The sequence below is a fragment of the Halichoerus grypus genome, chromosome 2 (genome assembly GCF_964656455.1).
Source record: "Halichoerus grypus chromosome 2, mHalGry1.hap1.1, whole genome shotgun sequence".
In the NCBI taxonomy this organism is placed as follows: Eukaryota; Metazoa; Chordata; class Mammalia; order Carnivora; family Phocidae; genus Halichoerus; species Halichoerus grypus.
In genome coordinates this window covers 207889254-207909650 of record NC_135713.1, presented here as the reverse complement: position 1 = coordinate 207909650, position 20397 = coordinate 207889254, and the positions used below count along the sequence as shown (strand labels likewise).

The following is a 20397-nucleotide window of genomic DNA, read 5'->3' as shown; positions in this document are numbered from 1 at the left end:
CCATCCCCGGGTGCATGGGCCCCGGTCTGGCCCCCGGGCAGCATGCACGAGCCCCATCCGTGTCCCCTCCTCACGGGGCTGTCTCGTCCTGTGACATGACCAGGTGGGGAGAAGGTCTCAGGCCGTCCAGTGGCCGTCCAGCAGTGTGTGCCTGGGGCGCCCAGTTCTGGGGCTTGAGGTGAGGAGGGGCGGTCCTGGTCTCCACAGAGCTCCTGGGCCCGCTTCCTCCCCCCGAGCCACTGCTGTCCTGCAGCTCACCCTCGCTGCCAGCTATTCGAAGATCCAGGCTGGCCTTCGGATGCTTTCTTGTCAAGTCCAGAGAAGGGCGGGTGGCTGGCCCCCGGTGGGGGGCGCTCCTTGAGGGGCGGCGGCCACCGGCTCAGACCCCTCCCTGGGCCGCAGCTGCAGCCGGCAGGAGCTGGTGGCTCACAGCCTCAGCCGGGCTCCCACGGGCGTGGCCGGGACCACACAGGAGTAGACCGGTCTTTCTATCGAGGCTCTGACCTCCCTCCGCCCACCAGAAAAGGTATTTTGTCTGAAGCTGTTATTAGGAGTTGCCAGGGGGAAGCGGCTGTAAATTACTAAACTATATATTTTTGCAACTAAGGTATTCAGCAGATGGGAAGACAGGGTGGTGTCCAGAGAGCGGGGCAGGCAGGGAAGCCAGGAAACCTGTGGAGATGGGCAGAGGTGATGCTCCCGCCAGAGGCGGGCCTGACTTCCCAGCCCAGGCAGGACTGGCCACCACCCAGCAGGAGCACCCCAAAGCCCCCTGTGGACAGGACGGGGGGACACCCTTAGTTTCTGGCACGGTCCCTTCCCTGGATGGCTGTGGGTTATAGGGGCATCTGCGGGGGAGCTCTGGGACCACCCCACCTGGACCCCCTCCCCAAGGCCCACGGCACTCTTGGCCTCTGACAACCTGCTTCTGACCCACCACCCTTTTGGGAGATAAGCCCAAACAAATCCTTGAAATTCCTGTCAGATCTGTGCTGGGCAGATCCTCCCTGGCCAAACAGACCGACAGCCTGCCCTGTGGGGTGTGCGCTCCAGCAGGGGGCAGGCCAGGGAGCACTGGCCTTGACCTGTCAGAATTCCTCTACTTCCCTCCCTCTCCTTTAAAGTGTGTTTTCTTTTCTTTCTCTGACTTCTCAGGAAGTGTTCTTAGACCACTGATGGTCGGCCTTGCCCTTCCAAGTCCACGCAGCAAACACTGAATTTTCCTCCAAGCAATGTGAAGCCTTGGTATATTGTAGTTTTGTTATTCAAAATATTTTCTAATTTCCATGGTGGTTTCTGTGAACTGTGGGTGGTTCCGCATGCATTGCTTTTCTTATCTTTTTGGTTTATGGTTTCTAGCTTGGTTTACCTATGGTCAGAAAATATGTTCTATGTTATTTCAACTCTGATTCGATTGAGATTTGCTTTATGGCCAGAATGTGGTCAATTTTGGTAAACTCTCTATCTGTTGACTTAAAGAGAATGCAGTTGTTGGAAGCAGAGTTGATCTTTATCATTTGGGTTGAGTTAATTCATTGTGTTTCTAGTCTCCTGTATCCTTACAGATGTTTTTTCCTCCTTGCTCTGTCGGTTCCCAAGAGGAATGCTAAAATCTGCCACTGCGATTGTGCATCGTCTCTTTCTCATTCTAGTTGGCTCATTTTTGCTTTACGAATTCTGAGGCTATGTTAGTGGGTACGTACACATTTGGAACTGTGTGTTTTCCTAGTGAACTGACCCTTCATCTTTATGACATGGCCTTCTTTGTCTAGCAGGACCTCTTGCATTATGGTCTCTTTCATCGGATAGTAGTAGCTGTACCAGCTTTCTCACCATAGTGTTTGTGTGGTATATCTCTGCGATTATTTTTACTTTCAGGCTTTCCGTGGCATTCCAGTTAAGCATAACTTGAAAACAGCCACAGATAAAATGCAAATAAATGGGCATGGCCGAATCTGGCCTGCACTGAGCTATATTTGGCCCCTGGTCCAGAGGGATTTCTTCTGCTCTGAGGGGCAGTGAGGGGAGGAATTGGGCTAGCTGAGGCCAGACTCCAGTCTCTGTGAGGACTGGCTTGGTTCTCCTGTCCTCACTCCTCACTTCTAACCCCTTAGAGCCCCAAGCCAAGCCCCTCCTCCTCCTCCCTGGCAGATGCCAAACACCCAGGAGGCTGCTGGGTGCCCTCCTCAGCTCTCAGCCTCTTGGCCGCAGTTACCAACACCTGATGGGAAACCTGTGACAACCTCAGGCTCATCTCTCAAAGCCTTTCTTCCCTGGGACTCAGACCCCATGTCCTTGACGCTCTTTTTGCTCATAATAAACATTATAAATATTGTAGTATATTAGGGGATGGTGAGTACCATGAGGAAAGATACCAGGGCAAGGAGATGCAGAATGCGTGGCCAGGGCAAGTGTGATATGCAATAGGGTGGGTTAGGATTGATTTCTTTGGGATGTGGCATTTGAGGAAATTTGAGGGAGACAAGGGAGTTAGTCACGCAGATATAAATCTAAGGAAGAGCATGCCAGGCAGGAACGGCCGTGCAAAAGGAGCAGAGAGGGAGCAATGTGGCTGAAGTCGGGGCCTGGTGGGGAACAAGACATGTGGGTGTTCCAAGGACCTGGCTTGACAGGGGAGCCTCTAGAGGGTTCTGAGTGGAGTGACGGATTGGAGTTTTTTTTTTTTTTTTTTTTTTTTAGTAAGCTCTATGCCCACCATGGGTCTTGAACTCACAACCTCGAGATCAAGAGTCACATGCTCCACTGACTGAGCCATCCGGGCGCCCCAGATCTGACTTCTATTTTTAAAGGACCTCTCCACTGCTGTGTTGAGAACCAACTGTCAGAGGGTAGAGGCAGGGAGGCCAATCCAGGAGCTATGGTGGTCACCCAGGCAAGAGGGGGTGGTGGCCAGGATGGTGGCAGGGAGGGGGGCCCTGGGTGATTTCTGAGGGCAGGGCCACTGAGATTCCCACAAAGGCAGGCGAGGAAAGGAGGGGAGGGTGATATGTGAGATGGGCCTCACTCCTGCCATGGCCCCGTGAGGGTGCTCGTGAGGGGCAGCGCCTTCACTTCTGCGTGGTCCAGCCCCCTTGGCCCCTCTTTCCTAGAGGCTGTAGAGTCCCCCAGAGCAGCTGGAAGAGGAAACCCACTCCCACCACGAGTGACACTCGCCCCCCACTTGTGGACATGTGGGGCTCTGAAGGGGGCCCAGGGCTCTCCCCGGGACCAGTCCCCAGGATGGAGAGGGAGTGCGGCCAACCCTGTGCATCTGGCCGCAAGGCTCCTAGCTGGATCAGCCCCAGGAGTGACGCGGCGCTAACAGATAGGAAGGGGCGGGTGGCCGGACTTCACGGAGGGAGAATTGGAGCTCAGCCTCGCTCTCTGTTTGAGATGCCTTTTTCACATGAAACGGGGTGTCAGGAAGCCCAGACGGGCACAGGAGTCGGGAGCACAGGAGAGAGGTGGGATGGGGGCCCTGGCCCACACGTGGTACTTAAACCACAGGACGGGAGCCCACCAGGAGGGCAAGCACGGGGGGGAGCAGAGGCACCAGCTCAGGGAGGGAGAAGTGGGGCATCAAGAGGAGGAAAAAGGCAAGCAGGCAGGCAGAGGACTGACCCGGAGTGCACGGCCCAGGGCACATGCCAGGGCCCCCTTGGCTGTACCCCAGGGTCGCAGGTATCCCCGCTCTGTGTTCACGTGGCTGCTGTGTGAGCCCAGGGCAGCCTAGCAGAGCCCGGCTGGGGAAGGGGGTCCTGCGGGGGTCTAGGCACAGAGAGTACTGTGCTGGGAGGGGCGAGAGCCGGCGGGGGGGACCCCCTCTGCAGGTGCCCCCCATGACATGGGGACAAGGGGGAGGCAGAGGGGGCAGGGGCTGGATGCATCCACCCGCCTAGCCTCCCATTTCCCCCCGTGCACCCCCACACACCGGCCCCACCCCCACCCCCGCTCACACACTGCCCCCAAGAAACACTCGGGCTGCATTGTTCATTTAATGACGCTGTTCTTCCATTTTCCTGGCATGTGCTGTGTCCACCCCCATGGCCTCCTTGGTCGGCCACGCAGATGTCCCACGATGCCGCGTGGGGTACCCTCCCCCGGCCTGGGGCTGGGTGTACACTACTTCTTCTTTGGCACTTTCTCCTTTTTGATCAATTCAGAAAATTCTAGAATAGGAGACAGATTTCTAGACCCCAGGGTAGCCATGGAGGGCCTCAGGCCTGGTTCCTTTCTTCAAACCTCCTTCCCCACCTCAGACCACTCTCTCTGTCCAGGGAGCCTCGGACCTCTGCTCCCATCCAGCCGAGCCTCCCCACGGCCATCTCCACCCACCTCTCCCCCACTCAGAAACCCGCAGCGGCTCCCTGCCAGCCACCCGCTCAGCACCCCCAACACTTGCTTTCCCATCTCTGGGGGGGGACGGTTACCCAGCAAAGACGGCTGTGAACTGCGTGCCTGGGGTCGGGGAGCCTACTCAGTGTTGTGCCCAGATGGGCACTTAACGGTGCTGTGGGGTCCCAGAGGGGCGGGCCGGGAAGACCCGAGAGAGACCTCTGGCCCCGTTGTCTGTGCTGACCCACCTTCGAAGTCAATCCTCCCGTCCCCATCCGTGTCGGCCGCCTGGATCATGGCCTCTGCCTCCTCGTCTGTCAGCGGGGCGGTGGGCCCGCTGCTGGGAATGGTGGATAGGATGTACCTGGGGCCAGGGGTGGGCTCCGGTCAGAGCCGAGGGGTGTCTGGCTGGTGCCCAATGGTTTCCAAGGTGCTCACTCCCCATTTTACAGGTAGGGAAACTGAGGCCCTGCTGGAGAGGGGTCTCTGGGCCTGGCCCCAGTGCTGTGGACCTGGACTGTTTCCGGCCGGCCCCACCTCCCGAGAGGCCAGCTGGGGCCCACTGGGCGGGGGGAGGGGCACCAGGTCTTCTGCTGGGGTGGGCGTGGTTGTTGTGGACTGGGCCCTAGGCCCCGGGCTCAGGACCCCGATCCCCAGCCACTGGCCATTACTTGATCTCATTCCACTCGATGAAACCACTCTTGTCCTTGTCCAGGGTCTGGAAGGCCTGGCGGATGGCGCTGTCCAGCTGCCCCGAGGCCTGGAACTTCTGCATGTACTCCAGGAACTTGAGGTAGTTGAAGGAGCCTGGGACAGCCAGGCGCAGGTCACGGGGGCCCGAGGGAGGCTTCTGCCCTGGGGTGGGGACTGCCGTGGCCTGCTCTTCCCCTCCCCCACCCCATGTGTCCCGCGCCGCTCAGCCCAGGGAAGGGGGAGCCCGCAGATGGGCTCCGGTGTCCACTGCTTCCTTGGCCATGGCTGGGCCGGGCCCGGGGCAGGGAGGCCATGCTGGGGATGAGGGGTGTGCTATATACCGTGATGCCTCATGTCTGTGGGCAGCATCTCTATGTCCTTGTCCGACAGGGATGTGCCCATAGCCAAGGCCATCTTCTTCATCTGAGAGGAGAAGTCCTCGTCCATCCTGGCCCTGCGGTGGACAGGAGCCAGCTCGGTGGGTGCACACAGGCAGGGTGGGGGCACTCTGCCTACCCCTAACCCTAACTCTAACAGACACAGTCCCCGCAAGGCACCAACTCCTGCCTCCCGAGCAGGGTCCCCAGGTGCAGAGGCCCTTGGGGTGCCTGGCCTTGCAGAGACTCCTGTGTCCAGGGCCCTGGGGGAAGATGCGCCCGAGACCCCCCCTCTTGCCGGCTGGCCACCTTGAGTACCACTTCCATGTCACAGAAGAGGCTGAGGACCCCAGACAGCAAGTGGTGAGCTTGGGGTCCTTCACTCTGCTCAGAAGAGGTGGTGGCCGCCCTCTGACCCTTCAACGCCGCCAGGGAACTTCCCTCTGTCCTTCCAGGCCCATCTCATAGCCGCCTCCTCTGGGAAGCCTTCTTGGTTACCTGCAGCCCCACCTCCTTCCACCCTGACTCCGGGCCCACAGCCTGGGCCTCGCTCTCCCAGACCCCAGACCAGCAGGCCTTGGGCCTCCCGGCTGGCCGCTCGCCGCCTGCAGCGAGTTGGCTCTGCATTGAGCAATGCCCAGATGCTCTGAGCAGGGAGGACCACTGCCGCCTTTGCAGGCATCTGCCCACAGGCCCCATGGACGTGTGCGTGTCACTGTCCTCAGTTCACGGAGAGTCCGAGGCAGGCCGGGAGTCCAGCCAGGAGGGTGGGGGTCTGGTCACAGGCTGAGGGGCCAGCAGGTGGGGACCAGGCTGTCCTGTGGCCTCGAGGCGGTGCCTTGTGACCTGCTGGGCTCTCGGGTTGCTGTCCCCAGGGGGGGTTGGGTTCTGGGACTTGTGGCAAAACAGCTATTTCAGAGGCTCCTTGGCCCTCTCAAAAGTTCATGGGGTGGCAGAACGTTCTGGAACATACTCCCATGTCCAGGAAGGGCAGCCCTGTGGCCCGTGCATCCTGAGTGGAGCTGGGCAGTGGCCGGGGGAGTGTCCTTTCCTCCCAAAAGAGAAGCCACGGGTCAAAGTTTGCAGCTCAAGCCTGGCAGCCTGGGGGTGCAGGGAGTGCGGGATAGAGCCCCAGGACCGTGACCTCCTTCCTGACCCTGGCCGTGCCCCACAGCTATTCTGTGAAATGGGGAGACCCCTGCCCATCCTGCCCCTTCTCAGGGTCTTATGAGGAGTCAGGAGGGAAGGGAGATACTGGGGAAAGGGCTTTGGGGCCTGAGGTGGGCCTGGAGCTGGGTCCCCTGTGCATCATGCCCGAAAGCCGGCTCCTGGGGGGCTGGCCTGGGAGGCAGGGTGGGGGTGGTGAGCGGTGAGCCAGGGCAGACCTGGGCCACAGAGGCCCACAGGACGGGCCCCACCAGCCCACATCCTGAGCTGAGCCCCTGTTCCGCTCTCCCATGCCAGAATCTCAGAACTCCATTCTGGAAGGAGGGGTTGTCCCGCCTGCCCCTTGGGGCCCGCCAGAGCCCGTGTCCCACGCTTTATGAAGGAGGGGCTGGGCCCAATTCCAGGCCAGGTCTGGCAGAGCCCGGGGTCGACATCCTGTCTGCAGAGCGCACTGGGCGCCCTGGGCTGTGTTCCCCACCCAGTCCTACCCCACTGCTCTGGGGGGTACCCCCCACAGGAAGGCAGGGGAGCCTGAGATCAGAGCTGGTGTGGGGGCAGGGCCTGGGGCCTCGGGCTGCTGGTGGTTTATTTATAGCCCTGACCCAGGGCCTGGGATGGCGTCTCGCTCACCCCCAGAGGGAAGCCGACATGTCTCACCAGAGCTGTGGGGTGGGGACTGCGGGCACCACACGACGCCAGCTCTCTGGTGCCCTGCGCGCCCCTGCCCAGCCTCCTGGGCTGCTCCCACTTCGTCCTTCTCCTCGGACGGGATCCCTCCCTCCCTCCCGCCTCACTGCCTTCCACAGCCAAAGCAGGACTGAGTTCTAAAACCTGGCTAAGACCCCCCAGAACCCCACCTGTCCCGGGCATTGCTGTGCCCTGAATGCCCTCCCAAGGCTGGCAGGGACGTCGCCCCACCCCAGACCACTGTGGACCGCCTGCGTAGCCCTCCTGGGGGCTGTGTTCTGCTTCTAGCATCTGCTGGTGAGTCCCCAAGTTCAGATGCTGATATAAGAAAAAATGCTGCATGAGCTGGGGGGCTGGTGGGGGGAGGTGACAGAGGCAGGGGCCCCAGCAGATGGGGACTGGGTCCGAGGGGATCCAGAGCTGACTTCGTGTGCCCGCCGGAGTCAGTGGGTCTGTTGGCCTTGGACCCCCTGCCCGGGCAGGCTCCCTGGCCCCCCAGTCAGCACCTGGGGCCCTGAGGTCAGTGAGCAGGTCTCAGCCTCCCCACCCTGCTCCCCAAATCCTAGCACTCTCTCAGAGGCCCACATAAGCACATGCGTGCTCACGTGCCCACCCCTGCAGACCCAGGTGCACGCGGCTGCCTCTAAGACTGGGGCTCCCTTGGGGCTGCCCCTCCCCTTCCGCCTCCTTTTCCTGCCTCCCCTGGACCTCCCTGGGGTCTCCTCAGCCCCTTGGGCCTCCACTTGTCCTATGGATGAGAATGAGACCACAAGCTTTGGCCACACAGTGTGGGCAGCTCCGGCTGGGCCCAGAGCCCATACCACCCCTCCCTGGGCAAGGCTCACCTCTGCCTGGTTTCGCTCGAGGGCTGTGGGGAGGCAGGTCAGGCTGGGGGTGCTGATAGTCTGTGGGGGCTCCAGCTTTTATACCTGCAGCCACTGGGCCTATTTACAGCTTGGGCTGCACCTGTCCTCCCCACCCCCCGCCCCTCCCGGGCACTCCAGCCTGGCACTGGCCTGCCTCCCCCAGGGGCTCACTGGCACTTGGCACATCCACGCCGGGCGGGGCAGACTGACCGTCAGCAGCGCCCGGCCTCCCGAAGCCCAGGGTGGGGGTGGGGAGAGTGGCAGCACTGGGGAGCAAGAGGAGTTTCTGTCTGTTGCATTAGGGCCCACCCTGCCCGCGGGCCTTACAGGGTGAGGTGGTGGGCCAGGAGAGGGCTGGCCGGGCCAGCCAGGGTCACCCAGGGCGTGCGGGCTGGCCGGCATGTCCGAGAAGCCACCAGAAGCCCCTGGACAGGGACCGCATCCAGTGAGCAGCCGGGTCGGGCAGCTGTCCTTTGTCCCCGAGTCGCTGTAGGGGGTCAGGGCTGGCCATAAAGGTGAGGGGAGGAGAGGCCGGTCTGTCAGGCCATGCTGCCTCCTGCAGTCTCGGGGAGCAGGGCTGTGTGACCCCGGGCAGGGCTGGCCTCTCTGGCTGGGGAGGCCCCTCGAAGGACAGTCGCCAGGTTGAGAATGGGGACACCAGAGACCGATGTACCCTGAGAGCCCCTCCCAGCTCTGGCCTGCCTGGAGACCCCTCACGTCCACTGGTTTTCACAAACGGTGCCATGCCCCAATACCAGGGCAGACCCTGGGGTGCAGCCTCTTCCCAGCCCTGCCCACCACTTTCTCTGTGCGGGTTTCCCTGGTCATTCTGCACAGCGTGGACACGGCGCTGAGATCTGCCTTCTTGGTGTGAGAGTCGCTCACGCATCACCGGGAAATTCATATAACATTTTGTGCGCTACCTTGTGTCACAGCTTCACATGAGGCCGGCGAGCTGAGGACCTTCCAGAAACTTCCAATGGCCATCTGCTGCTGGACCCCAAACAGATCCCAGCATTTTGCTCATAGAGATGCTATTTCATTGTGCATCTCTGTCCAGGGGAGTGTCTCCTGCTCCTTGGCTGTGTTCACAAGAGTGGGATGATCGGGACCAACGGTGGAGGGTTCCACATTCTTCCCCCGACGCTTTCCAACACACCCGTGCGCTCGGTGCTCCGGTGTGGGATGCACGCCTGCGCGTCCGCACGTACACCGAGGTCCCCAGCAGGCACGCTGACTGCCACCCGACATACGTGTCCCTACAGCGGAAGGCCACTCTGCACAAAAGGAATGAACCACATGCCATGATGCGGATGGATCTCGACACCTTACATCCAGGGAAAGAAGCCAGTCACAGAGGGGCCACATAATGCCTGGTTCCATTTGTATAAAATCCCCAGAACTTGCAAATCCATACAGACAGAAAGCAGGTCGGTGGTTGCCGAGGGCTGGAGGGGAAGGGAGTGAGGAATTCATGTTTAACAGCTTTGGGGTTTGGGAGTGGGGAGAATGTTCTAGAACTGAATAGAGGTGATGGCTGCACATACTGACTGTGCTAAATGCCACTGAATTGTTCATGTTAAAATGGTTTGTTTTATGTTACATGAATTTCACCTCGATTAAAAAAATGTGGAATGGGAAACGTTGCTTCGAATAAAGCATAAATCAAACAGAAAACATAAATAAGCAGCACTGGTGGGGCGCCTGGGTGGCTCAGTCGTTAAGCGTCTGCCTTCGGCTCAGGTCATGGTCCCAGGGTCCTGGGATCGAGCCCCGCATCGGGCTCCTTGCTCCGCGGGAAGCCTGCTTCTCCCTCTCCCATTCCCCCTGCTTGTGTTCCCTCTCTCGCTGTGTCTCTCTCTGTCAAATAAATAAATAAAATCTTTAAAAAAAAAAAAAAAAAAAAAAAAGCAGCACTGGAGGGCCTCACAGTGGGACTGGCCCAGCGTTGAGCCCCGCTCCGCCCGGCCCTCTGGGGGAGGCATCTTCTGGAAGGCCTGGTGGCCGCACATGAGGGGTGGGGAGCCTGGTGGGAGTTTCCAGGCCCCTGGAACCAGCACCTGCCCTGAGCTGACAGACGGCCGGCTCCTGGCGGCCCCTCTGGTTTCGTTTCTGTCCGGAGTTGGGCCGCACTTCTGTGCCTGCGGCCCCGGCCCCTGCTCTGCGCTGAGCTGGCCTGGAGGGTAACGGGAACCACCTCGCAGCCCTGGGGACACTGTCGTCCCAGCTGGCCTGCTCTCTGCCCATCCCGCTGCCCTCCAGCCCTGCCTTGAGCCCAAGGAGTGTGAGACCAATTAGCCCTTCCTCTTCAGCGAGCCATGTTGACGGAAGGACAAGGCTCCTTCGAGCCTCCGCCGCCTCCCAGGTCCCGGCGTGTCCCCCTGGGGCTGCCGGGGGCGCCTGGCTGGTTCTGAGCACTGGCACCCTTGGTGGCTGCCCTCTGCCCTCTGAGGGCTCTTTGGCAAATGCCAGGACCCCTCTCCTCGTCACCCTGCCAAGCACAGCTGTGGTGGGCAGGCCTGTGGAGGAGAGTTCTGGGGGCGGGAGACAGGCCCATCCCCTTCTCAGCGGCACCCACCCCCCACAGGTGGGGGCGGGCCGGTGGGGACAATAGAAGCACCTGACCCCCACCCCTACCCCCAGGCAGCAGGTCTGGGGTGTGGGTACGCTGACCCTCCGGGGGTGAAGTCCCAGCAAGCAGAGTGTCCCTGGGGCGCTGCCAAGTGTGGGCTCGTGGGCTGAATCCAGGCGAGCTCGTGTGTCCTCTTATAGGAGGCGTTCCACGGACGCCGACCCTGTGCCCTTGGCCCTGCCCCTGTGTCCTTCACCTCTGTAGTGGGATGAATGGTGCCCCCCAGGAGGTATGTCCGTGTCCTAGTCCTGGTACCTATCGATGGGATCGTGTTTGGAAATAGGGTCTTTGTCAATGTGCCCACGTTAGGATGGGGCCGTACAGTTAGGATGGGGCCATACTAGATAGGGCTGGGCCCTCAATCCGCTGGCTGGGTCCTTATGAGAACCGGAGAGACCCAGAGAATGGAGTGACATGGCCGCGGGCCACGGGCCACCTGGGCCACCTGGGCCACCAGGAGCTGGTAGAGGCAGGAGGCGCTTCCCCTAGCCTTCCAGCGCACGGGCCTGCCAACAGCTCAGGGCCAGACTCCAGAGCTGTGAGAGACCATTTCTGCTGTTTTAAGGCCCTGGGTTGTGGTCATTTGTCAGGGTGGCTCCCGGACACTCACCAAGGCCCCTGCCCAGAACCCCTTGTGCTCTCTGCTGCCTCCTGCCCCCTCTCCCACCTCAGGGCCGTCCCTTCATGTGACCCTCTCCCCAAGCCTCAGGTGAGGACCCAGGCCGAATGCACAGCAGGCTCTCTCTCTTTATTAGGGGCCTAATCAAGGGGCCCGGAGGTCCCTGGGGGCGGCACGAAGGAGGCTGCCACCCGCAGGCTGGCCAGGCTCCTGGGCTCCCCAGTGCCTGGCATGGGCCGACCAGGGTGCGCGTCGGGGGCGTGGATTGAAGGGGCGCTAGGCCGACAGGCAAACAGTCCCGGGCCTGCCCTCGCCTCAGGCCCCCAGGCGGCTCTGCTCCGGCTGTCGCGTGAATCAGGATTGCGCTGTTGCTCATCACGGCTCTCAGCGATTCTGACTCTTTAACACATCACATTAAAGTATTAGTTACCTGATTACTAAGTTGGACAGCTTTACCGAGATATAATTCACACACCATAAAGGTCACTGTTTAGAACGCACGATTCAGGGTTTTGTAAGGACATCCACAGGGTTGTACAACCATCACCTCTAATTGCAAAACACTTTCAGCACCCCAGAAAGAGGCCCTGCGCCCCTCCGGCAGGCACTGCCCATCCCCCGCCCCCGCCATGTCCCTATGGTTGGGGGCAGTGTGGTCCCTCACACGGGTCTGGTTTCTCTCGCTGAGCACGCCCCCAGGTCAGTGCTTTGGTGACACTCCACTGCATTTCCTGTGCCCGCTCACCTGCCGATGGACACAACTCCCGAGCTTCTGGGGCCCCCTCGGGGCCTCACTCATGTCACTCCCCCGGCCCCACGTCACTCCTGCATGTGAGAGACCTCGCCCTTCCTGCATCTCCTCTGGCCCCGAACTCCCTTCTGTACACACCCTTCCCAGCCAGGCCCGCCCCCTTGGATCCTTCCAGGGAATGGCGCCCTCCCCCCACCGCCCCAGGCGTGGGCCAGGCAGGACTTGTGCTGGACACGGTCTGCCCTGGATGCCTCTGTGACCGTAGGCCCCGAGGCATCTTGCCTATGACCTCGGTCTCCGTGGGCCTAGAGCTCAGTGTCCTGTGCTAGCGAAGCCAGTCTGGCCTTTATGGGTGGAAGCACCTTGTGACAGGCCAGCCCCTTGGGCAGTGGTCACTCAGGTATGTGGCACCCCAGCCCCCCCTTTATTAGGCCCAGCCCCTGTTCTGGCTGTGGAGGTCAGGGGAAGGAGTGGGGCATGTTTTCAGGAACTTTTGGCCAACCCAGGACTGGCAGAAGCCGCCCCTGCGGGAACCTTGGGGTGGGCTGGCCACTGGTCACCCCCAGATTGGCAGGTCCACCCCTGCCCGCCCTCACCCCTGCCTGCCCTATACACTGGGACTGGTCTCTCTCACTGTCCCTGCCGCTGCCACTGGACAAGCAAGGCCCTGTAACTCAGGGCCCACACTGTTGCGTTTTCCTGCTGGTATGCGGGTCCTTTGCCGGACCTGTGTTTTCTCAGAGGTCGGGGGACTGGACCTCCAGCCCGGAGGCCAAGGGAAGAGTCCCCGGCAGCCTGGCCGGCCCCGAGCAGCTCTGCTCTGCCCTCCACAGGGCTGAAGTACCTTGTCCTGCCCAGTCGGCCTCATCACGCCAGCCGAGGGGCAGGCTCTCGCTGACCTGGAGGCCTTGGGCTCGAGAGCCCCCGGAAGGACAGCAGTTCCTGTCTCTGCCTCCGGGAAGCACGCACACAGACTGTCCCCTGAATCGCAGGGCCAGCCTTCCTGCCCCACACCGGGACGGCAGTGTGTGCTTGCTGGCTGGCCTCACATGGGAAGCCCTGACCCAAGGAATAGACTAATGGCAGGGGGACCTGGGACATCTCTAGTTCAATGGTCACCATGCTCGGGGAGTAGCAGGAATCCTGGTTCCAGTAAAACCTCAGAGGACCCTGGTTCCCCGGGGGGAAAGGGGTGTCACTATGGTCAAATGGGCTGGGAGTGTTGCACCTGGGGCCCCCGGGTCTTCTCCTGCCCTGCCTGTACCCCAGAGGACAATCCGGAACCCCAAAGCTCCGAGATCTGGCCCACCCTCCACCTGAGGCTTCGGCCTCAGGCGGCCGCCGAGTGTTGGGAGGGTGTGCGCCCACATGTGTGTTCACAGGCAAACTGGCACAGAGGCCAGCCACGGTGGTGCAGAGGCTCTGGACAGAGGCTACTTAGGGCCACTGGACATCTCCCCTGCCTGTCCCCAAGGAGGCTCCCCGGACTGGTTGGGGTCCAGGTATATGCGGCACCTTCTTGGGTGGGGAAGGGAGGTCCCCGACTGGGGACCCAGCCCCCTTTCCCTGGGTACACTCCTAGATCACAGCCCTCAGGAACCCTCACCCTCGGTGGCCTCCGACCCTCCTAGCCCCTGGGATCTGAGCACCTGCCACAGACCAGGCCCCCTACTGACCACCTCACCTGTGGCTGGTGCATCCCCCACCGAGGCACGGGGGCAAAGCAGCTTACAGCAGCCACCACCCAGTCAGGGCCGGTAAGAAGGCTCTGGACAGCTTGTTCTCCTCCACAGGCCTGTGGTGGGGTGGGACTGCCCCTTCAGGGGACCCTTAAGGTCTGAAGGTACTTTGACCTTCGGGTACTTTCTACACAGGGGGCCCCCTTAGGAGAAGAAAGTCACGTTCTGACACCCTCTCCCTAAGGGGCCGACTCCTCTGCCAGGAGCACTGAGCCTTGCTCTCCCCAAAGCCTTCCGGGCCTGCTTTGGGCAGGTGCCCCCCTCCTGCTCCCACAACACCCCTGCCCTCCAGCCGGGCCCTGCCAAGGGGCTGTGCTCATCGGGCCAGGGAATGAATGGACGGATGAACGAGCGTGACCCAAGTTACATAAAGGCCAGATCCCAGCCACACTGTAACTCCCCCGGCTCCCACAGGGAGGACGGGCGTTGGCCTCACCCCCCCCCCGCCCCCGCGCCCCACGGGCCCCCCTGCTGCGGGCGCCGCAGCGGTGCAAGATGGCGCGGCCTGGGGAGGGGCGGACGGTCCCTCGGTGCCCGGCGCCGCCGCGCCCGCCCCAAACGCCCGGAGCTGTGCACTCCCGGGCGGGGGCGGCCGCCACCTTCTCCCCGGCCCTCGCGGCGTGGCACAGGCTGGGGTGGTTAGTGCCAAAATACCCCCCTCCCGCCCCCCCCCCCCCGGGCGGGCGCTGCCCCAAGGGCGTGGGGCCGGACCCCGGGCCGCCTCTGAAACCTGCGTGTGCGGGCCGCGTGCCAGGCCCCGAGCCCCGTGCGCGTGGCCCCCCGCGCGCCTCCGGGCCCCCCTGCGCGCGCTTTCGTATTCCTCCTGCGTGCCACGGTGCCCACCCCCGCGTGTGCCGCCGTGCCCTCTCCCGCGTCTCGGGGCCCCCTCCTGCCTCCGTGCCCCCCATCCTCCGCACCTCCCCCGCGTCTCCAGGTCGCCCATCCAGCGTCTCCGTCCCCCCTGCCCGTGCCTCCGTGCCTCCTTCCCCCCACGCCCGTCTCTGTGCCCCCCAGCCTCCTGGTCCCCCCTCCGCGCGTTTCCGTGCCCCCCCCAACCGGGGAGGGAGCCCCCCCCCGCGCGCGCGCTCCCGCCAGTGTTTTCGGACTGCACCAGCCCCTGAGCCCCGCGGCGCCGCGGCCGTCCGGGCGGAGGCTCCTCGTCCGCCGCCGCCGCCCGCGCCCGCACCGCACCCGCCCCGGCCCGGCACCTGCGCCCGCCCCGGGCCCGCGGCTGCGGCTGCGGCTGCGGCGGTGGGTGCTCGGCGGCCGGCGGGCAGGGCGCGCTCCGCACCTGCGGCGGCCGCTCGGGCGATGGCGCGGCGCGGGCCGGGGCCCCAGGCGTCCTGAGCGCAGCGTCAGCCCCGGGGATGCCCGCCGCGCTGCTGGCCCTGGCCATGTCGTCGTCCTTCTTCAACCCCAGCTTCGCCTTCAGCTCGCACTTCGACCCCGGTGAGTCCGCTGGCCGCGCCCCTGGGCCAGCCCTCCGCCCGCTGCGGCTGCCCCCAACCTGCCGGGGCTGCGCGCCCCCCCCACAGTCCCCCCACTGCGGACATGATGCTTCCTGAGCGGCGGTTTCCTCTTTTGCATGGAAATTAACCCTTTCCCCACCCTGAGCAGAGCCCGCAGGAGGAACTGCTGGTGGGAAGGACCCCCAGAGACCCCACTCGGTGGAGGTGGGCAGGCCTTGGTGCTGGCCCGGGCAGGGCTGAAGCCTCTGGCAGGGGGGTGGGCGGCGGAGGCGCAGGCCACTGTCTCTGTGGATGCCTCCGGCTCAGGTAACTGGGGCAGGAGGGCCTACATTGGCCCCAGGTGTCCAGGGGAGGAAGTGGCCAGGACCAAGGCCCCCTGGGGGGGGTGGGAGTGTTGCCTTTGGGTCCCAGGCCACCATGGCCCCTTGCCTGTCCATGGTCTTAGTGTGGGAAGCCCCTCTCCCTGCTGGGAGCCAGTTCTAGGGAGCCCTGCCTGGCTACCCAGCAGCCTGCACGGGAGGTGGGAGCAGCGGCCGCCCACAGGACAGAGCCCACTGGGCAGAGGCTCGGAGGAGATGGGCCTCAGTGGGTGCCCAGGCCCCCTGGACGGCGGGGGAGGCCCAGGTGGCCCTGTCTAGCTGGCTGCGGGGGACCTGGGGCCCGGCGTCTTACTGTGCCAGACTGGTGGCGCCAGCCGCGTGTTTACCCGGGCCTGCCTGGCCTCCTGGCGGTGGTGGGCAGCTGCGGTGGGCACAGGGGCCGGGGGCGGCCGGAGGCCGGCGTCTGTTACCAGGAGGTGGTAGGCTTTCCTCCCGCGGTCGTGGTGGGCTCCAGCCCTCCTTCTCCAGTGTGGAGGAGAACTCCCTGCCCTGGAGTCAGGGCCCGGGGGCCCGAGTCCCACCCACATGTCACTGGAGCTCTGGCACAGGCTAATCCAGCCAAAACAAAGCCAGGCGCACATGTGACGGGCTCTCCTGGGTCTCCCTGCCTGGAGCAGGGCCCAGTGTGTGTAGCCATGTGCAGGGTCCCCTGGGCACGGCCCCATGTGCAGGCATTTGCTCCTGGGGGAAGGGAGCTGACGTGAGGTCTGTCTGTTGGGTTTAGGGTGTGGGTGTCAATCCCTCAGAAAAGACTTCCCAGGCAACCAACTCCCAGGGCTTGGAGAAGACGCTGTCGCCAGCGGATGGCCCCGAGTCTGGGCAGGCACAGCCCCGGCTGGCCCCGGGGGCTGGAGGGTAGCAGCCCCAGGCCCGGACAACCTTTGGGGCCAGGCATCTGGGCGGCTCTGGGCCAGTGCTCCAGGCAGCCTGCCGGCTGGGGGGTGGGGGTCCAGCCTTGGGATGCCGCCTTGGACCTATTCGCAGGGCTGGGATGTGTGTTTGTGCGTGCGTGTGTGTGTGTGCACGCGCGCGTGCCGGGACTGACCCTGGGATGGAGGCCCTCCCCCACGCCCGGCCTCTTGCACTCTGTGGAGCCCAGACTTGCCCTCCGTGGGGTCCAGCACCCCCCTCCCTACACTCGGGTGTGTCCTGGGCACCAGACCCTTCCCCCACTTTAGAGAAACAACAGCTTTGCGTGTCTTGCAGCTGCGATCAGTGTAATTATAACGTGTCAGTTTAATGACTTACAGGGAAGAAGTTGTCAGGAGGGCAAGGGGAGGTCCCCTCGGCAGGTCCAGCGAAGGGCAGAGCTGTGTCCCCCCGTGGGAGGAACAGCCCTGGCTGGTGGCGGTGGGTAACGGGCTGGGGTGCAGGGCTCCATGCTGGTCCCCACGTGGGTGTTGGGGAGGGGGAAAGTTGGGGTCCCCTGGCCTCCTGCCAAATGCCCGGCATTCAGAGCCCAGCTCCCACCTGCTGGAGTCTCTCTGACCCTATCTTCTCATCTGTAAAACGGGACAGCAATGCCTACCCCTAGGCCCTCGTGCTGGGCACCTGGGGGAACTTGGCCCTCCGTGAACAAAGATGCTGTTTTAGAGGGGGTGGTGGTAAACACGCAGTAGCTCTGTGGTGTCTCTCCATCCCCCTCCATCTCTCCATCTCTGTGGAGAGAGGTGGTTCTTTTTGAGGGCTGCTTGTGGCGGGGGGTGGGGGGCAGGACCCTGCTGGGGGCCACCAACCCTGGAGGGCAGGGAAGACCCGTGTTCTTGGCCATCTGGTTGCTCCACGGTCAGGGCTGGACAGAGAGGCTGGGCCCAGGGAGGGGTCCTCACAAAGCCACCAGGCCAGGCCATGGATCCTTCTTGGGATTCCTTGGTGGTCCCTGTGGGGGGGGGAGGGGCAGTGATGGTGGTGGTTATGTTGAGAAGGGGACTAAGTTTGAGGCTCAAGTGAGGCCCGGGGCTGGGGGTCCCTCACCTAAACCAGTGCCCATCTGGGCCACCACCAGCTCTCAGATACGGGCAGGACTGGGGCGCCATGAGGGGCCAGACCTGAATGCGTGCTCTTGGGGCAATGTGGGCGGGTGCAGGCGGCCACTTCTGGGGTCTGGCTCTTTCCCAACATGTGGGTGGCCGTGCAGGACTTCTTGGTGTCACAGCTGCGTGACCTCAGTGCTGTGTGGCCTTGGGCTGATCACTCAACCTCTCTGAGACTCAGCCTCGCATAAGTGACACCTCACCCTGGGGACACCAAGTGGGCAAGATGTGGGAGCCAAGAACTGAGGGGTGCTGGGGTGCCACATGGTGGGTCGGGAGCTGTTGGGCTGGGCTGCGAGGAGGGGATGGTACGGCCTTGAGGGAGTTGGGGTCACCTCTCCCCCAGCAGTGTGCCAAGGCAGGGGGGCGCCTGGTGAGGCCTTAGGGACCCCAGTAGGTGCCTGGTGAGAGCAGGCCTTGCTCAGGCTGCTGTGGTTTCTGGGCAGGCCTCGGAGTCCCTGACCCCGGGGGGCCTGGAGCTGTCCGAGGGGCTGCCCTCTGGATCTGGCTGCCCCCCGGGGCCCCCGGCAGTGGGTGGTGGACCCGCCCCTCCCTGGCCACATGGCCCCCTCTGTGCTGCCTCAGTTTCCCGACCTGTAAGGTGGGAGTTAGTGCGGTGCTCACCTCTGAGGGTCACGTGAGGGTCACCAGGGTTGGTGGCGGGGTGAGGTTGCAGCTGTGGGGTCGCAGCTGATGGGGTGGTGGGACTGGGAGATCGGGGAAGCTCTCGGCAGACCGGGTGGCCCCTGGCCCTTCCCCCAGCCCCTCTGCTCACGTTGCCCCCTGCCTGGCCCGCCAGGAGCTCACACACGGCTGCTGACTTGTGCCCCACGCCGGCCCGGGCAGGGCACGCCCCGTGGGGAGAGGCCTGGCAAACGCACCCTGGCGACAGTTCTCAACCCCGGTGGCTTCTGCTCACGGCCTGCTGCCGGGGGGCCTGGCTGGAGGCAGACGCTGCCCAGGCCCCCGCAGACCCGCTCAGGCTTGGGGGGCCCAGAGCCGGCCCTTTGGTCAGTGTTGCTTCCTTTCCTTGTGCCCGAGGGGCTGGGGTGCACTGCGTGGAGCGGGCCATCGAGGGGAGGCGTGCCCCTCCGGGCAGGGGGCCGGGGAGACCGTGCCTCCGCTTCGGGCACATTCTCCAGGGAGCCGGCCTCTGCCCCTCCCTCAGGGGGCTGCTTCCCCCCACAGGGCCCTGCACCCACACAAGCAGGTACGCGCAGGCTCACACACGCAAGCACATGTGTGAACACACGGATGCACACGTGCCCTCCGGTGAGGAAGTGTGACTCACACCGCATTTGCACACCCACCCACCGTAGACACCTGTAAACACACACCTGCACCCCTCCCGCGCACACACGCGCGTGCAACACCTACCTCTTCACACAGGTGAGCACACTCGGCGGGCAGCAGGTGCATTTCTGCCGGGGCAGGGCCTGCTGCTTCAGACATGGGGTCACCTCGGGAGCGGAGGGCGTCTTGGGCGAGTTCGCCCCAAGGGTGGCCTCCTGACCTGCTGGCCGCCCGGCTCCCCTGCTGTGGGAGCCTCTTACTCCCTCCATCAGGCAGAGCCTGGACTTGGGGCTGGCCTGGGCCCTGGTCCCCCCGAGGCCAGCCCACATCCCCGGCCTTAGGTGACCTTGAACCAGGCACGTGGGTGCCCCTGGCTTTTGTGTGTGGACTTCCCCACCACCTCGTCCATGGGGGTCCCACCTGCGAGGCCCACTCAGCCCCCACCAGGGCCCATTGTGCCCATGGCCCTGACCTCCTGGGTGAACCCACAGCCCCATTCTGCTGTTGACTTCTGCTGGCCTGGGTGGGGGGCACTAGGGCTTCCTGGTGGGGGTCCTGGCTGAGGGGAGAGCCAGATCCTGCCTCCCCCCTTGGGCCCCAGCCCCCACCACTGCTCTCATTTCAGTCCTGTGGACAGAGCTGTCTGTCCTCGTGGCTGGTCCTCAAAGGCTAGCTCTGCTTCACCTGGCCACGGAGCTTTTCTCAGAGCGGGCTGAGCCTGGTCCTCCCCTGGCGGTCATTGCCTCGGGGTGCGTGCACCCCTCTTTTATCTGGGAAACTCCTCCATGGACCCCATCTTCCCCTCCTCAGTGGGCTCCTGGATATAATAGCATCCCCCCAAATTCCTGCCCACCTGGAGCCTCGGGATGGGACCTTGTTTGGAAATAGTCTGTGGATGTTAGGAGTTAAGATGAGGTCATGTTCAGGGTGGGCCTACGTCCAGTGGCTGAGGTCCTTATGGGAGAAAGTAGTGGGGGTTGGGGGAGCAGGAAACTTCCGGGCGCCTCCAGAAGCGGGGAGAGGCCGGCAGGATCCGGAGGGAGCAGGGCCCTGACGGAGGGCCCCTGGCCGCCGGCGCTGAGAGAACCCGCAGGCCTGTCGTTGCCCCCCCTTCCCCCCACTTGTGAATTGTTCAGGCAGCCCCGGGTCCCTCCCCAGGGAGCCCCCAGCCTACCTCCCGCCCTCAGCCGGCCTCACCTCTGTACACGTGGCGGAGTCTTGGGAAGAAAATGAGGGAACCCAGGTGCGGGCGGCCTCGGGACCCGCGCATCCACGGGGCCTGGCCTGCCTCTCGCATGGGAACGGGCGCCGGCATCACGGCCACCCAAAGCCTCCCCGCCCCCGGCAGAGGAAGCG

General features: G+C 63.5%; 2 protein-coding genes and 1 long non-coding RNA gene across 6 annotated transcripts in view; 1 reads left to right on the top strand and 2 right to left on the bottom strand.

Annotated features, from left to right (window-relative positions):
• Positions 1–3976: 3976 nt before the first annotated feature.
• Positions 3977–16246, bottom strand: PVALEF (parvalbumin like EF-hand containing). Of its 3 annotated transcripts, none has more exons than XM_036113227.2 (5): positions 16008–16246; positions 5370–5482; positions 5007–5142; positions 4584–4699; positions 3977–4169 (listed from the first exon to the last, which is right to left on the bottom strand). In XM_036113227.2, exons 2-5 carry the CDS (start codon positions 5473–5475, stop codon positions 4123–4125), a joined length of 405 nt encoding a protein of 134 aa, XP_035969120.1. In that variant the 5' UTR covers positions 5476–5482; positions 16008–16246; the 3' UTR covers positions 3977–4122. The 3 variants fall into 3 exon arrangements, with proteins under 3 accessions (XP_035969120.1, XP_035969121.1, XP_035969123.1); XM_036113228.2 differs by having other exon boundaries at positions 16042–16246; XM_036113230.2 differs by lacking the exon at positions 16008–16246 and adding an exon at positions 9049–9130.
• The window catches only part of AATK (apoptosis associated tyrosine kinase), a 32941-nt gene continuing 27661 nt past the window's right edge, over positions 15118–20397 (top strand). Inside the window, exon 1 of one of the 2 annotated variants that reach the window (XM_078066241.1) lies at positions 15118–15315. In XM_078066241.1, coding sequence (XP_077922367.1) covers positions 15234–15315 — 82 coding nt within the window. In that variant the 5' untranslated portion in view covers positions 15118–15233. The remainder of the gene's footprint in view (positions 15316–20397) is intronic. The other variant, XM_078066245.1, reaches the window with a different exon arrangement.
• LOC118549036 (uncharacterized) lies at positions 16932–20336 on the bottom strand. Its single transcript, XR_013445274.1, has 2 exons — positions 20239–20336; positions 16932–19995 (listed from the first exon to the last, which is right to left on the bottom strand). It is a non-coding gene; the product is annotated as an uncharacterized LOC118549036 (long non-coding RNA).

What these genes read in the sequence shown, in the direction of transcription:
- PVALEF (XM_036113227.2), bottom strand. Translation starts at nt 5,475, where the DNA reads ATGGACGAGGACTTCTCCTCTCAGATGAAGAAGATGGCCTTGGCTATG. An exon ending in CACAGACATGAGGCATCACG is followed by an intron (nt 5,143 to 5,369) that starts GTATATAGCACA and finishes TGGCTGTCCCAG; the next exon opens with GCTCCTTCAACTACCTCAAG. An exon ending in ATCGAGTGGAATGAGATCAA is followed by an intron (nt 4,700 to 5,006) that starts GTAATGGCCAGT and finishes CCCTGGCCCCAG; the next exon opens with GTACATCCTATCCACCATTC.